Genomic DNA, 16,802 nt, shown 5'->3' with positions numbered 1-16,802 from the left:
TGTATAATGAAGATATGACACTTGGAGTTGGTGGTGGAGGAAAAAGGGGGAAGCCAACCAGTACAACTAATAGAAGGACCGGAGAGCTATTTATATCATGCAGTGGATATAAATGAGACTTTGGACCCCAAATTGATTAATCTCTGTTAATACATGCACAAATTCATAAAATTACAAATTAGGCTTCCAACTTTGGATTTCATGTGAAGCTTGATACAACTGGAAATCATCAAGCTTAACCTTTTCTCCACAAGTTCTAAATTAAGGCAAGTACCAAAAAAAAAAAAGTTTTAGCAGAAATAATTAACTGTTATGCGTAATTCAAAGAGAATCAAAATGGGGTGAAGACTTTCTGTAAACCAAAAGTACTAGTACCTATGGAAGCAATAAATTAAGATACAGCGTTAAATTCAGGGCTTCTTTGAAGTCTGTCCTTTTTCTTTCCATTTTTATCAGTCTGAAGTACAAAACTAAAAAAGAGAACATGAAACCTCACAGAGACTAAATAAGATGACCACACTGAAATGCTTGTATCCAAAGTGATGTAAGGCACATATAAATTCACGTGGAGAAATATCTCATAGTGTGAATCTGAAAGCAAGTATCTGAGAACTACTATCTCTAGAGACAGTTCGTTGTAGTGCTAACATGCATAGGACATGAGCAAACTCAGAGCAGACCTATGGAAGTTAGGTAAGGTGTAAAGAAGGCAACAGGTTTTACAGCTGTGAAGATTTAGTGCATTCCTCTTTGGTAAAAGACAGGAAATGGTCCAACACGAACGGATGCTTACTGATCTCCCATGGCAAAGCCTACTTTCTGTAACTCTGCTGGAAGGGAGAATATTTTATGCTTCAAGAACACAGCAAAGTAGGTGGGATGATTTATCATGTGTGTATTTATGGCTAACAAATATATGCAAATTAAAGATACTCAGGATTTTTAAGCTATCTCCCTTTTTGACACTGTCTTCATATAGTCCCTCTGGATGGATACAGTCAACTTCTCTTTTGCTGTTGACTGGGTGACATTGGATGGGCAATGTGTCTGTGTGCTGCAACTGGTCTTCCTCTGCAGATGCTCACTTAATAAAGAACAAATCACTTAACAGAGGGTGAGTGGGTAGTCAGGCTGAATTCAGACATTAAAAAAAAAAAAAAAAAAAAGCATTTATTTTAAAGTGTTTTTTTTTCATTTTATGCATATTTCCTGCATTCTGTGTATTCTTACTGAAAAATAATATTAAAATAGAGTGACTTAATCTGATCTAAATATGTACAGTTCTTTTTCAAAAATAGCTGGTTTGGGGGTTATTTTTATATTTATTTTTGTCTTAGCTACCAATGTGTTGCATACTAATTTTTGTCTTGTTAAATCTTAATTTAACTTTGGTCATAAACCATACAGAAGAGCTGGTAGCAAAACTTGTATCCTTCCTTCAGTCGTAAGATAGTAATTATTCAAGACCTAGAGGCATATTGACAATTTATTTTTCTTATTTTCATTCTGCAATTTAAGTTTGAGGTATTGTGAAGTTCTGCTTACTAGACTGGCTATGGGTGCTCATTATCATCCCATTTCAATATATATGTATACTAACGACTTTTCTCGTATTTTTCTTCTCTGTCTTGTTCTTGTTATTATCCTTTTAGGCCATCGAGGATATTTTTCTTCAGTATTCTTCTTACTCCATTTTTTCTTGTGCCATAGTACACTATATATATATAATATATACACACACACATAATACATAGTACATCATAAGTCTTACCTATTTTGCCTTACAGATCACCTTTCTTTTCAAGGTATTGGTGGCCCAATAATATGAAGAGTGAGAACTGAGAGATTAAGGTGGTTGAGAGCTATGGCCTGTGTAGTCAAGGAAGGCTTCCACTCTATGGGAAAGATGGAAATTTTTGCTTTGATAAGCTAACATAAGAGTGTCTGCCACTTCTGCTGGATAAAACGATAGGAAGATACTAAAAGATGCAGAGCATAAGAATAAAATACTCAGAAATTCCACCAACACTAGCGTATTTGCTCAAAAGCAGTAATATTACTTATGCCTAGTTGCCTGAAAGGAAAAACAAGAGCTCTGTCCCCAGCAGGGGAGTATGATGCATTGTATAAACATGATGGGTAATGATACAAGAAGCAGACTTACAGGGCAGGGTGTTGCCTTGTTTGGGACTGTGATTGTTTTTATTAAAATTGGCAAGTAAAGTAAGATGCTCTGGAGTTTGGTTTAGAATATTTACAGCTGACATGGAATACGAAAGAATATGAAATAACCCCAGCAGAAAGAGCCATTGATATCATGTTAATTAGGTGGTTAAATAATGAACCCTGTGACACATTAACATTTTAGAGTATAATTTTTTATACTAAGCTGTAGAGTTTATGAAGGTGAATTGATTTTACTTTTAGTATGTTAATATATTTTTGTAAAGTGAAATAAAAGTGGCAAGAGGATTTTTAATGAAATGAGATAATAGCATTGAAAGTATATTGAATCCATAGATTATGGTATTGCAAGCCTGTTATGGAGTTGGACAATTTGCTAATGAACATATAAATTAGATTGGCAGCTCAAGATATTTGAGGATGGGCCTTTGGTACTGCTTCTTCGAAATATTTCAGTGTCCATCCATCGTTCATATTGCTTCTGTTATCCAGAGGCTGTGTGAAAACTTGTTCATACTTTTCATTCGCTGAAGTTTTATGTATCTTTAGCAACAAGGGTGTTAACTTGTATTTGTACAAAACAAATGAAACAATTTGTGCTAAATGGCTGTGATGTTTGGAGGAACAAACCTAATAAATCAACTAGAAAACTGATTCACCTCTACAAACAAATGCAGGAACTCTTTTTTTGACCCATTTCAATGAACGTAATTTCCTCTGTTATCAGTATTGTAGACATCACATACAAACAGTAGATAACTAATGGGTCTGCTGAGCACTATGATCCCTGCGTCACTAAAAGAGTTCAGTTGACTAAAGGCTATGAAATCTGAACATGAATGGAGAAAAATGTAGCCAATAAAGTTGATGACGGGGTAGTGGTTGAGTAGCAGACAAGTTGGATGTTTTCTGTTGAACTTGATAACAAAATAGCATCAGGATTTCTGAGGAAATTACGTTAAAGTAGAAAAGAAACCAGCAGTACAGATATGGTCTGGTGCAAGAAACAGTGAAGAAATGAAAAAAAATAAAAAAAATAAAAAAATGAAAGGGACTTGTAGATATTAAGACTGGGTGATAGAAGTGGTAGTAATGTTTACTGATAGATTTAAAAAAAAAAAAGTAATAAGTAATTTAAAAATAAATAAAGTAATGAGTGAACAAAAACACAGTAAAAAAAAAAAGTTATCATAGATATGATATGCAGATTTTGGGTGATGAGGTATGAGTATTGGTGACAGCACAGTGATATCCTCTGAGAAGACAATTACAAATATTTAAACCAAAACAAGGAACTAACATGGAAGAAAGGAACTTAAGTCATCTTTACAGATAATGCATTTCATAAGCTTAACGCTGAGGAGCAGAGGAAGGAATGATGCAGGAATGAATGATGAAGGAATGATGAAGGTCATTATCTTTTTTACCTAAATTGCAATAGTATTTTCTTCTTTATAAAGAATGCAGTGATCTGATAATTTTCAGTGTACAAACAGGCAAATATTGTAGAGCTTGTTGCTTGCTTCTCTGTTTCTTCAGAAGTCAAGCAAGAGGTTTGGTTTTCATGAAGGAAGTGTTTGGGGTATTCAAATTAAGCATTTGGACATTATCTGTTGCAGATAAACCTGGAGATGTGGGAAGAATTTGACCTACTGTGTTGTGAAAACTGTCATGTCTGGGGGGATTGCAATGTGGGATGTGTGTGCCAAAGAGACTAATGCTGGAGGGGGAAAAAAAGCCTCTTGGCACCAGCAGTGCTTTTGGATAATTTGTCTTTCTAATACCTATCCCCTCTTCTCAGCCTCCCTTTCCAAGCATCCTCCCTTTGTAGGAAATTCCGCTCCCTGTACTGCCAGCAATTTACCATGTTCTTGGAGACCTTTACTGCTTATCTGCCTGGCGCAGAGATGTGGGGAGTAGAGGGCTGCATACCTGCTGCCCTCCTTCCCAGGGCTGCTGCTCTGTCTGGTGGGTAGTGAGATGAACTGGCACACAGGGCTGGAAACCTGGGAAAGCCCAAGGGGTATTCAGCCTCTCTCTGTTAGGGCCAGTGCTTACACACACAGTTTTTCTTGAAGCTTCCACTACAGTCTGTCTTAAACATGCAGAGCGTGATATGTCGTCATCTAAATACATACCCCCAGGCCGTGCCCCTAAACAAACACAGACAGGATGACTTCAGTATTGTTCCTGAGTGGTGATGGGATGGCCTGTTTCTGTTTAAAGTATTTTAGATGTTTTCATACCAATTCTTTCTGTAGAAACAAGCTACTTTTGTTTCTAATGCCTGAAGATCTGTTCCCAGGCTCCTTGACTCTCCTCTCTTATGGCTCTGTCATTCCATCAGCCCCAAACTGTGAGATTTTAGCTCCAGATTCCAGCTTTATTGCCTTCATTCCTTCTGTCTCCTGTTTGCTGGAAATGGAGCTAATGTGTCCCAGGGCTCACTCTTACTCCATTTGAGTCCCAAAGGCAGCACACCTCATCTTCAATATAGCAAATTCAGGAATGAAGTAGTGTGTTTTTAGACATACACACATACACTTGTGTAAACTTAAAGGAGGAAGGTGACTGAGACTAAGCTCTTACTGTGGTTAGAGGGGAGATGAATGTTTAAGATATATTTTGTTCTTCCAAAATTGCACAGGATCCTTGGTTTTGACCTAGGAGCAGAAAAGTAGTACTCATCTCTTGCTTTGGTATTCTTGCCCTTGTTTAAGATGTGTGGAAACTACATCCTGATCTCTCTAGTTTCCTCTTTTTTATTTCTGTTTTCAAGCTTCCTCCTCACACTGTCTGGAACCTTATCTGAACATAAATGCCCATCTCCGGGGCTGCTTTTTTTTCTCTCATTTTGTTTCTTAGTGGAAATGACGCAAGATCTGCTGTTGCTTTTTGTTAGTTTGCAGCTTGCAGTCAGGCGTTTACCCAAAGGCAGGAGGATTTGAAGGACTTTGAAGCCCTGTGTGTAGCTGTGGCTCTCCGGGTCCCAGCACCGGCCTGCAGGGCCCTGCTCTTCCTGCCTCTCCTCTGGACATATTCCGCAGAAACTGGAGGTGGGCACAAAGCTGGATGGCTCCCAGCTGCAGGGCAGCGTGTCCCCTTGTTGGGCTGCAGAGAGACACCCCCGGGTGCAGGGAAGCAAGACAGTAAAAGCAATGCCTCCGAGGAGCAGGCTCTGGTACCGGCAGGGCAGCTGGCTGTGGCTGGTGGCAGCCTGTGCTTGTCACCTCACCCTCTGGGTGACCAGCAGGGAAAGACACATGGGGACAGGGAAAAGCTGTGGGTGGGTGGGCACTGCCTTGAAAAGGAAGTGAAAGAGCTGGGGTAGGTGGCAGCTTCCCTTGGAGTGGGAGGCTGGCAGACCCGAGGAGGGAGTGGGGGGATGTGTGGAAAGGGCCTGAGCAGGAGAGGCTGTAGAGGAAAGTTGCTGAGGCTCATCCAGCCCTGACCTGTGTTTGTCACTGAGGTGCAGTCCACCTAGGAGGTGTGCAGTGCTGGGGTGAAGAGGGGTCCCTTGGAGCCTTCCTGGCAAGCAGTTGAAAACTTGGCTCCTTCCAGGAGTTCCCCAGGAACTTTTCCTTGAAAAGGAAGGGGTGCGAGCTCATCCTGTGGTGCAGGCATAGGAGGCGACTCGTTAGCTGCTATTGTAAAGCTACTGCAAATCTTTTTTGTCCCCTGCCAGCTGCACCTCAGGTATGAAGATGTTTCTCTCCGCCCAGCACAGTTCTCTTCGCGTACCTCGCTGGTGCAAAGGGAGCTTGCTCAGCATTACACGACTTAAAAAAACCGACAGATCGCCTTTCCTCTGCAGGCACAATGACATCTCGCCCTCGGAGCCAGCGATGTGACCCCTCTTCAGAGCGCAGCCCCAACGGAGCAAGCGGCGGCCGCCCCCGCGGGTAGGCACCGGGACGCCCCCCGGCTCTGCGGGACCCTCTGACCCGGCGGGGGAGCCCGAGGCACCGCTACGGCGGCGGCTGGGAGGTAATCAGTCCTTTAAGGGGAGCGGGAGGTCAGCCCGCGAGTCGGAGAGATTGAGGCACGTAGAGTTAAGCTAACCCCTCCCACTGCCATGGACCACTGGAGCGCCCATTTTCATGAGCACCTCGCACTGAGGCAGCTCAGAGCCGGCAGAGGCTGAGGAAGGAAGAGGGGGGAGAGCGAGGGAGGAGGGCGCGACCACCGGCCCCGATGGACGAGCCGAAGGGTAAGGCCGACCCCGCCGCCCCCGTGCTGGCGAGCGGCCGCGACCCTCGGCGAGGGGGAGCGCGGGGGAAGGGGGCTCCGGGCCGGCATCCCGCGGCTCGGGGGGGGCTGTGCGCGTTCCCGAGGAGCTCCTGCCCCTTCCCCGGCCGGGAGCGAGCAGCGGCTGCGGCATCGCCGGCAGCGCGTCCCCCCGCTCCTGCGGGGGGTTAAGGCTGGGCGGAGTGGGACCGGTCTGGGGGTGCCCCCCCCGCAGCCTCCCCAAGCTCAAGCCGGCCTCCAGCCTTGGTAGTCCCGCTCGGCTGGGCCGCCTCTGAAGGGTCGCTGCCGGCCGCCCCCCAACTTGCGGTGGTGGTGGTCGCAAGCCGGGGGCGGCCGGGGACTGGCGGCTCCCCCGGCGCTGCGGCTCCGCAGCCGAGCGGGCGGCAGCGAGCGCTCCGTGCTTGGCGTTTGCAGAAGTTTGGCCGCGTCAGTGCGGGGGATTCCCTTCCTGGCCGTGCGGGGGAAGAGGCGGCGGGGCCGGCGGGGGCTCCCCGCCTGCAGCCCGGAGCCGCCTGCAGCGCCCTTGCCGAGCCCGGCGGCGCTGGGAGCGCGCTGAGAGGGGAAAAGCGAAAAAAAAAAAAAAAAAAAAAAAAAAAAAACGCTCGGGGGAAGGTGATGGCTGTTGGTGGGGAGAAGCGCTGTGCTGCCTGCCGGGGGCTCTCCCGGCTTCAGCTCGGGGCCAGGACCGGCTCCGGAGCGCAAGGAAGAGGAGGATTTCCCCCGGGCAGCCTTCTCGCCTTAACTGCAGCGCCAGGCAGCGCTAGCTGAAGATGCTCATTGCACAGTTATCTTTCTTTTTTTTTTTTTTTTTTTTTTTTTTTTTAAGATATCTATCTTGTCCCGAGGCTTGCATTTTATAATCAGCCTGCTCGGTGCACGTAACGTGAAGCATAGCAGCACTAGTCGCACTTAACATTTGGCAGAAACATTTTTCCAGTTTAGAGTCTGCTTTTGTCTGTCTGGACGGCTTACACTATTTACAGCAACTTCTGCAACACGGGCTGTCTTTCTATACTGCTGACAGTACTGGGCGCTTTGTGTGGGGCTTTTAAAAACAAAGCAGGATCACAGACAACGGGCAAGTAGCAGTAAACTGGAAAAGGATCTGGGCAGAAACTTAGCCAGTAAATTGAGTGAGAAGCCTAGGGATTAACAGTTTTCACTATTTTGGTAGTTTCTTATTCAGTACTAGGCATAGCCTTTCAGGGAACAACAGCCTTACAACAACAGGGAATCAAAAAGTGATCCTTTTTTTCCCTCAGAATAAACAAAATGGAAAACTAGACCTCTCTAAGTTTTTAACATCATATAATGTAATAAATGGTGTTTGAGTGGAAGAAGTTTCTCAGTCTGACCTAAATCAAAATTTAAAGCAAAGACTGGCAGAAGTGGGGGGTTAGCTCGTTAATTTGTGCAGTCACGAGTGAACATGGAAATATTCAGAAACAATCTGCCTCTGCTGAGAAGGGAGATGATAATAGCTTTGAAGCCAGTCTTTCGAAAGTTTCATTCCAGAAAGGAAATGTAATGCATGAACGGAGATGCCTTTTCCAGTGAGGTGAGGAATCACAGGGAAGAAACTTAGACGGTAACTGATACAGCAAAGACAACTGAATGAGCCTGCATTTAAAAACTGGGAGTTTTAGTGAGGAGGAAACTGACAACTAGTGCTTGAACTAGTTCTGGGAAAGGTGGTGATGGTGTCAATGGGCTGATGTGCAGAAAATGTCAGTCTGCTTGTAAAGGCTTAGTGGAAATTGTTGTAGCGAATAGCAAAAATTCATGGGAGAAGAAAACAGGAGGCACCATTTTTAAAAAGGCCTCTTGAGCTATGTTTCCCAGAGGCAGCAGTCAATAGTCTCAGTGCAGGGGAGTCCAAGGCAGCCAGTATCTATCAGCCAGGAGGAAAGTTTCCACCTTGAAATGAAGCACAAGCCCACTGAGAGCATATCCTTTCATCAAAAAGGTATTACTACTAGGGGGTGTCTCAGTGTGAGACAGACCTGTTCCCCTGCAAGTTTTGTCTGCAGGGACTGCAATAGGCTTGCAGTGCTGCACCTCAGCTGAAGGAGAGCTGCGTTTTTAATACTGGTACTGTCAGCTCTGCCTTGAAATTTGGATCAATATTCTAACAGGCCAAGGGAGAAATTATCTTTGGGTTGCTACAGAGCAACAGATGATATCTGTGATCAGTGTGAATGCCTTCTTGTGCACTCTTGTAAAAGATGTAAAATTTAACATAAAAGGTACTGAACTGAACTAGAAGCAGTAACTCTGTTTTGGAGTTCTATGTACGTGTTGAATTAATTGCTGCTGTCAGAGAACCATTCTCTACGGACCAGTGATTGTTGCAGCATGGAGCAGTAAAAAGCACAATCTGAGGGGGAAAAAACGTAAAGGAATGTGAATGAAGATTGCAAATTCAAAGAATACACACCAGCTGGTACTCCAAAAACAAGAATAAGCATGAGTTTTGCTAGTTCTTTGAGGGCAGTGAAGGTAGCGAATAAAAGTTAAAACAAGTAAATGCAAAGGAAGTGGAGAAAGAGGAAATAGAGAACATCTGATACCACATACAAGCTGTGAATTGTGGAAAATTATAATTTTCTCCTGACATCTTTATTTTCTTTAAATAAAATCAGCAGGACCAAGCACAATTCAAAGGAGGCATTCTGTGTGTCTTAGGAACAAACTAATGTATATCTAGCAACTGCATAGTCATTATGTAGGTGGAGAACATAAGATTTTAATGATACAGAAAAACCCACAATGGTGGTGGTTAAGTACTTTTCAAAATTTGGGGTTGGGGTGGTAGATGAATTCTGATATGAATGAATGTTTTGTGTAGTATAACTAAGTAGCCTGCTTTGTTCATTTAAGATTGGGGGGGATAAAGTTTCATAAAAATTTGAGATTAAATGCAAGAGAACACTAGGGAAATCACAGACAACAGGAATGAGGAGGCTGATGTTGAACCATTATCCCAGGTAACTGTTACCAATTTAGCCTGATATCAGTTGTAAGTTATTGGGGAAGTCTCCCCACTGATAAGTCTTAATAGGTAGTTTGATTATATTCTTTTGTTTTAGTAGAGGATGAGACTTGCCAGAGTAGCTTTCAGAATAACGTTATTGTGGAAATGGACAGTACAGGCAAAATTAATAATGGGAAGTAAAGCACCAAGAAGGAAATTACTTATCCCAGATGGAAACAAACCTGTGAGTTCATGTGGTCCACTCAAGCGAGGTTATTAATCTGTGTCCTAGAATGGAGATAGTCCCATCTACAAGAGCCTGCATCAAGAACTTTAAGGATTACATTCCCTTTTCTTTGGAACTCTGTGGCTGGGGAATGCTTTTATAAGGGATAAAGCACTCCAAGTAACTTTCAAGTACCCAAGTACTCCAGAGACCTTGCTTTCTTGAAAGTTTTTGTTTGTTTACTTTACAAAGTCAGCTGACTTACAAAATAGATGTTAAACAAGACTGACATAATTCTCATTTGAAAAAAACAGTCTGTGTTTTATCTTATGTTATCCCTATTAACATCTTCTGCATTTTTTTCAATTGAGGCTGGAGGCCTACAAAAGTTTTAGGAAAAAATACTCTTAAAGATCAAGCGCACGGTGAATAAATCTAGGCTGTAAGTTAAGAAACTCCTAAAGCCCGAGTTCACTGATAGTTTGGGAACCACCCCACAAAAGAGGAACTGGAAGAAGAAATCTCCCTGGCTGGCATTTGATGGCCACGGAGCGGGTTATGAGTGTAGGACTGGGAAGGCAAATGGTCCTTTCTGAGCTATTTTCCAATGAAGTATTTGCTCTTATTTTATTATAGAGACGGCAAACATGGTTGTAGATAGCAAACCTCCCATGCTTCAACTTCTCCATAGCAATAGATACATTTCTGACTTTATTCTGATTATGAAAGTCTCCTTATGAGTCGTCAGCAAAGAATGAATTAATGGATTAAGACCTGGTTAAATGACAGATCTCAAAAATATTTACCAAGGGAAATCATGATTCAACAGCTGTGTTTGCAGAGGTATTCTGCAAGAGGCCTGATAGGGTTAGATACTTTCAATAATCTAAAAAAAAATATTTTAAAAAAATCATTGCTGATTTACAGATGGGGCTTGTCAGTGCTATGAGGACCAGTATAAATACCAATTAAGTCAGAGGAAAGTCTAAGCCAAGAGTGGTTGGGAAACATAAAGAGCAAATAATAGGCTTCATGCCAGCTAGTAAAGCACAGCTCATGCAACTTTGGGAAGAAAGTTGGATATTCAAATACTGAATAGGCTAGAAAGATTTCCTGGAAGTTTTGTTTGGGAGAAATCTGCAGAGGTGTATGGTTATGCTTGTGTGTGTGTGTGTGTGACAGCCCTAACTCAGTTTATTTATGGCCTTGTATGCATGGCTGCATTGCATGGTAGAAGGAAAAAGTTGTTCTCTATGTAAACTTATTGTGACCATGCGAACCTGTGTTTGCTTCTCCAATTGTATTTTTACCAGAAACGCGTAGGAAATGCTTAAGGAATTTCTGAAGGAGAAAGAATAAATTTCAGGCTGGACACCTGAAAAGGGAAAGGTTACAAGAGCTATAATTGATAGTTTTTGGACTTTCCTAGGTTGTTTAATTGGCTTAATATGGTGCAAAAATACCAAGCCTAGTCACATTCCTTCTTTTCCCAAGAAATGTTTGCATCTTTAGCACAGTTTGGTTTGAGAGCAACTAGCAAGCCTGATTTTGCAGTTAACACCCCTGTTTTTACTAACCCAAATCGTCCGGTGCTCACCGGCCGTTTACCATGAAGCTGGATCCGATTTGAAGTGGGCTGAGACAGGAGTCAGGTTCTCAGCTTGGAAATGATTTGTTTTGGGGTTTAAGATGTGATTAAGGCAGAAGTGTTTAGGCTGAACCTGGGGGTGAGCTGGATGATGCTGAGTTGACACTGGTTGAGGAGCCAGTCCACAAGGGATTGGTGTTGCTTGAGACCAATCAAAGTTAAATTGTAAAATTCTGTATTATGTTCACAAGAGAAACACTTCAGCTGATTTCGTGAAAGACAAGTTAGATAAGAATACTTCTTAAATTGTGTTTTCATATATTTTTGTCAGGTGGATGTGAGCACTGGCTTTCTCTCTCAGCTTGGTGGAAACTTCTCTTTCCTGAGCAAAGTTAAAGTTTTATGGCAGGCACTTCCAGTATGCTTGTGTGGGGAAGAGCAGAGCCCAAGGCTGCACTTCTGCTATCAGTGTAGTTTGACATAAGTCTATGCTGCTGAGATAGAAAAGGGACCTGTCCTTGTCCCTAGCCTTGATTTTTATTTTTTATTTTTCCCTGAAATAACTCTCAGCTTCTCTAACTTGAATGCTAACGCCAGCTCAAGTGAAAGAGGAGGAGGAGGCAAGGGTGAAAGTCACTCAGATCAAAGCTATTGTGAGGGCTGCGCTGTAAGACCGGGTGTGACACAAAACCAGCCCTGTGCTCTAAAACAGTGCTGCATTAGCACTACAAATTAAGAAATGAGTTAAGGGAAAAAGTGTGAGAGACCAGATGGAAAGGAACAAAGTCGGCTAAGTGTGTGCTGTGCAAATTCATCTGCTCATGTCCTCCTGTGCACTCACTCCCCCCATCCTTCTCCATGGGCCCCATCTCCCTGCTCTGCCATCCCTCTGTCCCTTGTGTCGTGCTGGCTGTGAGCTGTTGCTCCCGTGTTCAAGGGTGAGAGCTGGTCACTGCAGTCAGTGCTCAGCCAGTCCCAGCAAAGCTGCAGATGCCTCATCTTCCACCTGCTATAGCTCTTGCATGAACCCTTTTGGGCTCTTTCTCTTGGGAAGAGCTTCCAGGGAGCATCTGCAATGCTGCTTTGCTGTCTGCCTTCACATTCCCCTTGTAATGTCAACATATTTTGTAGATAGTGAATAAGTCTGTGGTAGGAGATGTGTGCCTAACAGCCTGCGCTGTCCTGTGCTGCTTGTGACTTTCATCTAGCTGCATGCTACGTCTCTGCTGCCCCAACAAAATAACCCTTACACAGTGCCTGAATGGTTCACAGGCTGAGACTTGCACCTTTGATCAAGGATTTATAATTTGCACAAATAGAAGTTAATAGCTGTTAGCTCAGTTTGTTTTCTCTTTTTTTTTCTGATCCTCCTGAGAGCCTCCTTCTTGCTTGTGCAGGGTGGTGAGTGCTGGATCCTCCTCAGGGAAGAGAGTGAAGAAGAAAATCAACCTGTTTTTTATAGAAGAATGAGAGTTGGCTGGTTTCTCTCTCCCTGCAGCTTCTCAGCTAGAGCTCAAATCGTAACTGGCCTGTGAGCTTTGCATGCTGCCTGGAAAAGGTGACTCAGCAGCTGAAGACATCGAAACCACTTCTGCCCCTAAATTCACAGCATTTTCACGCTGTGCTCAAAGGGCTCCTAAGACGGCAGAGTGACAAACTGACGTTATGGCCGTTGTGGTTTCTATACATTAACCAGCAGTGAAGCTGCAGCTGGGGTGGGGGTGTCAGCAGCCTCTGCTCTCTCCTCCCTGGGCTTGGGCAGGAAGGGGAAGGCTCCTCCAGAATTGAGGGACGGGGAGAAATGTGAGCCTCTGCAGCCCAGTTGATAGATGAAGAAGTCCATGGTGCACATGCCAAAGCCCAGAGAGTGGGCACGTGGTGAAAGCAAGGTCAGAGCTCCTGTATGGAGCATGGATTGGAAGTGGGAGCAGATAAGAAAGTGGGATTTGTTCCTTGGCTGGAAACCTTCCCTTCCTCTTATCTACTCTTTGCCCAAATGGCACTGGGCAGCTCTTTCCATGGAGGACATCTGCTCTTGGCCAAGATCAGCCGTTAATTGCTGGCTCCAGCAGCCGTGTAGGGATCACATTGCAGAGATGCAATTTTGCCTTGAGCTGAATGTGCCCAGTAGGTTGATCTCCAGCTGTTTAGTCTTGCTTTCCTGAAATAGTATAGGAAGCTTACTGGTTGTTAGTTTTGTCTGAGACTGCAGTAAACATGAAACCAGCCTAAGCTGAAAAGAACTTTAATCTAGTAAAGCAAGCGATCAAGTTCTCATCTGCAGAGTTGGAAATACTGGAAGTAGTGGAAGTCATAAGACAAAAAAAGAAGTTCCAGCAGTGTTGTTTAAGACTACTTCTGTCATTAGAGAGAAGTAAGGCCTTATTTTGAAATGAATTAACAGTTTAAAGAAGAGAAGAGCATGTGGTTTAACGCGGGGAGTTGGGTTAAGCTGTCTGCCCTGCCCATTGAGCAGGGCACTCAGTCCCCTGCTCCTTTCCCACGCTGCTCCGTGATGCCGTTAGTACACGTGTGGCTGTGTCAGCCTCACCGGAGAACATGGCCTGTCTGAAGGGTAGCTTGGTAGAAAATTTAAAAAGAGTCTGTACTTGTACACGTGGAAGATACAACACTGGCAGAAGACAGGCAGGATAGTCCCTTTTTGTGACGGAGCGCGCAGTTGAGTTATGCCAATTGTGAAACTAAGCCTTTGTACTTCATAAAAATAGGGTTTTTTACAACAGAACCTGGCCCCATGCTATGAACTCCTTGTTAAAGGCAGTAATTTTACAGTTGCTTTTTAGGTTACAAAGTGTGTCTCTGCTTCAGAGACTAGTAATTTCTCTCCCAATTTAAGGACCTTTTTGTGTTGTGGCCACTTGGTGGCTGTGAGATTGCAAACTGGATCCCGTCAGCCTCGCTGGGAATAGATACCTTCTGTAAATAGTAATCTTGAGAGCCTTTCTACCCATTTACCTCTCAGGAAACTGCAACCATGAATGTACATTGTAATATGCTGCAAACCGTATCTCAGGAACTCTTGTTGTGGGTGTAGCAGCTAGTCTTTAGGTTTATTAGCATGTCATAGAGATTACATATAACACAGCAGGACTGCTGTTAGGTAGTCCATAACTTCCTTTATGAAGCAGTAAATAACTCTTTCACTGTCCTGGCTTCTCCTGCCTCCATCCCTGAAGCCAGACTGGGGAGGAGACCAGAGGAATGCATTCTTTCCAGCTATGGGGCTCTGCTGCCTCTGTTTCTCTTCATCATGTTTCTTCTAACCAAAATGACATCTTTCCTTTTCCCACACTTGTATGTAGCTCTGCTGGAACATTAAATTTTGTAGCATGAGTCATTTGTGTGTACTTTACTAGGCCAATAATCCCCAAGTTGCTATTAGTGTGGTAGAAAACAAGAGAGAACACACCAAAACAGTGGGAGACGAGTTCAAGAGTAGGTGTAGATGAAGCGTGTGCTGCTCCTGCCTTATACCCCGGGAACTCTGCCTGGGTGGGAAGGAGTGTGCTGTGAGAGCTTCCCTGGGAAGTGGATGGAGGTGGTTGGAGGACAGAGCATCAGGGTGGCTTTCTGCTGCTCTCCTGTGCTTTTTCCCCGTCTGGACAAATGGGACAAATAGTGCTGTGATACGTGCATGGAAAGCACTGAGACAAATTCAAATATTTTGGCTTGGTATTAGGGAAAGGCTGATGTACAGTGTACAGAAAAGCCAAGTATGGTGGTTGGCTCCAGCATTATCTGTTTGGTGTTAGTTCCCCTCATGTTCTGAGCAGGCAGGACTGCTGAAAACTGGAGTCATGTGTGAAAGCCACAGAGTCAAGGTGAGCCTGGGAGCAGTGGAAAGCAGTGAGACAGCCCTGGCCTTGAGCGGCGTCCGTCTGCTGAGAGAAGGCTGTGACATGAGCATGGGAAAATGTCTGAGCACAAAGGCCTCCTTGTGTGTCCTGCGGTCCTGCTATCGGGTAACTGCAGCTATCCTGGCTGACCAGGAACTTTCTAGGAGAAGCTGATGTTTGTGCCAGCCCTGCCGTGTTAGCCTAGTGACAGAACACCACCAGCTCAGGGCTGCATCGGTGGCAGTGGTCTCACCCCGCACCATGCCACAGGTTGCTTGTGCCCTGGTGCTGCCCTGGGCGCTGTGTGCTGGAGTACAGAGCTGTGTGCAGGAGCACGGCCTGGACCCACCACCTGAAAATCTGCCTCCTTTCCTCTTGTGCTGTTATTGGGGTCACCTGTGACCTAGCCAAGACAAGCAGACCTTTTTGCTGCCACAGTGAAGGTCTGGGAAGCACAGATCCAGGCACGGCATGCAGGTGAAGAAGCAGGATATTAACTGTTCTGAATGAAACATGAACAAAAGTGTATATAACAGGGCTGGATGAAGCAACAGAGCAAGGGCTCAAAGCATGGTCTGTGCTGATAACCAAGGATGTGACTGAGTGCAGTAAAGCTGGATAAACATTGACAAAGGTGGTGTTTGTGACAAGCCCTGCATCCTGCACCCTGATAAGGGATGGCCCATCAGAAGGAACCCTGCATGCTGATAAAGCCCCCATGCAGATGACTCCTTGAGACAAAAGCTGTGTTCCTATAACAAGATGGTAGTGAGGTTGGAGCACGTCCCCTGTGCACCACCTCCTGTTCCTGCAGGAAGGCAGGCTGTAGGCATAAAGAAACCCAAAATGAGGAAACAGGGAGCCTAGCTGGGGCAACCAGCTATCATGGGGTACTCAGGAGCTGAAGTAAGCAAGGTTTCAAGGCGTAGTATTAGGTCCTGAAGATGATAAAAGACCTGCACAAAGAGGCGTAGGTGCCACTGAGAAGGAACCCAAGGGATGCAGTGAGGACACTTGGCATCTGGCACCCCCAGTCCCACGTCACGCGGGATCCTGCCAGACCTGGACACGTGAGTACTGTGGGAACAAGTGTGGAGGAGGGAGTGAGTGCAGCTGAAGCGATTTTGCAAAACATGCATCATCTTTCTGTTCCGTAAGATCTTGCGCTGTTGTTATGTTATCGTAGCCGTACCATAGCTATGCTAAAAATTATTCCGCTCTTAAATGAGAAAAAGATGTGAAACCTTAGATTGTTTATAACTAGTTTATAATGTCACTTTGGGTAAATACAGCAGAGTTTAAAAAGTTTGCTTCGACATGGTTAGCGGTACAAAAATGTAATCACACCAAAATTGAGCTTTGACCTCAAAAAAAACAAAATTGATTATTGAAAATTATTTGGCAAAAATATTGGACAAAACAGGAGGGCAAGGAAAGATGTTAGATCCTTTCGGTAATAGAGCAAAACTGAAACTTCTCACCAGCTTTTTGCTTTCACCATTCCCACATGAACCAAGTTGTTTTCCAGGGTGTCTGTACGAAGGGTGAGCAGGTCATGGCCCGGGAGGAGACCCACTGCTGGGAGTTATCTGAATGGGCGGTGTGGGGAGCCCAGCCAAACAGTTCCCAAATGTTGTCAAAGCTAGGACTCCGCATCTGCTCTGAGCAGCCCCACAGACATCCCTGTGCAGAGCTGCTGTACAACTCCCATTTCTCCTTCAGCCT

At 44.5% G+C, this 16,802-nt stretch overlaps 1 protein-coding gene across 1 annotated transcript in view; it reads left to right on the top strand.

Moving 5' to 3' along the window:
* Positions 1-6,253: 6,253 nt before the first annotated feature.
* ENTPD1 (ectonucleoside triphosphate diphosphohydrolase 1) overlaps positions 6,254-16,802 on the top strand; it is a 32,903-nt gene continuing 22,354 nt past the window's right edge. The window contains exon 1 of the mRNA XM_050711941.1: positions 6,254-6,394. Coding sequence (XP_050567898.1) covers positions 6,379-6,394 — 16 coding nt within the window. The 5' untranslated portion in view covers positions 6,254-6,378. The remainder of the gene's footprint in view (positions 6,395-16,802) is intronic.

This window comes from Cygnus atratus, chromosome 7 (genome assembly GCF_013377495.2).
Source record: "Cygnus atratus isolate AKBS03 ecotype Queensland, Australia chromosome 7, CAtr_DNAZoo_HiC_assembly, whole genome shotgun sequence".
Lineage (NCBI taxonomy): Eukaryota > Metazoa > Chordata > Aves > Anseriformes > Anatidae > Cygnus > Cygnus atratus.
This window is presented reverse-complemented; position numbering and strand designations above follow the sequence as displayed.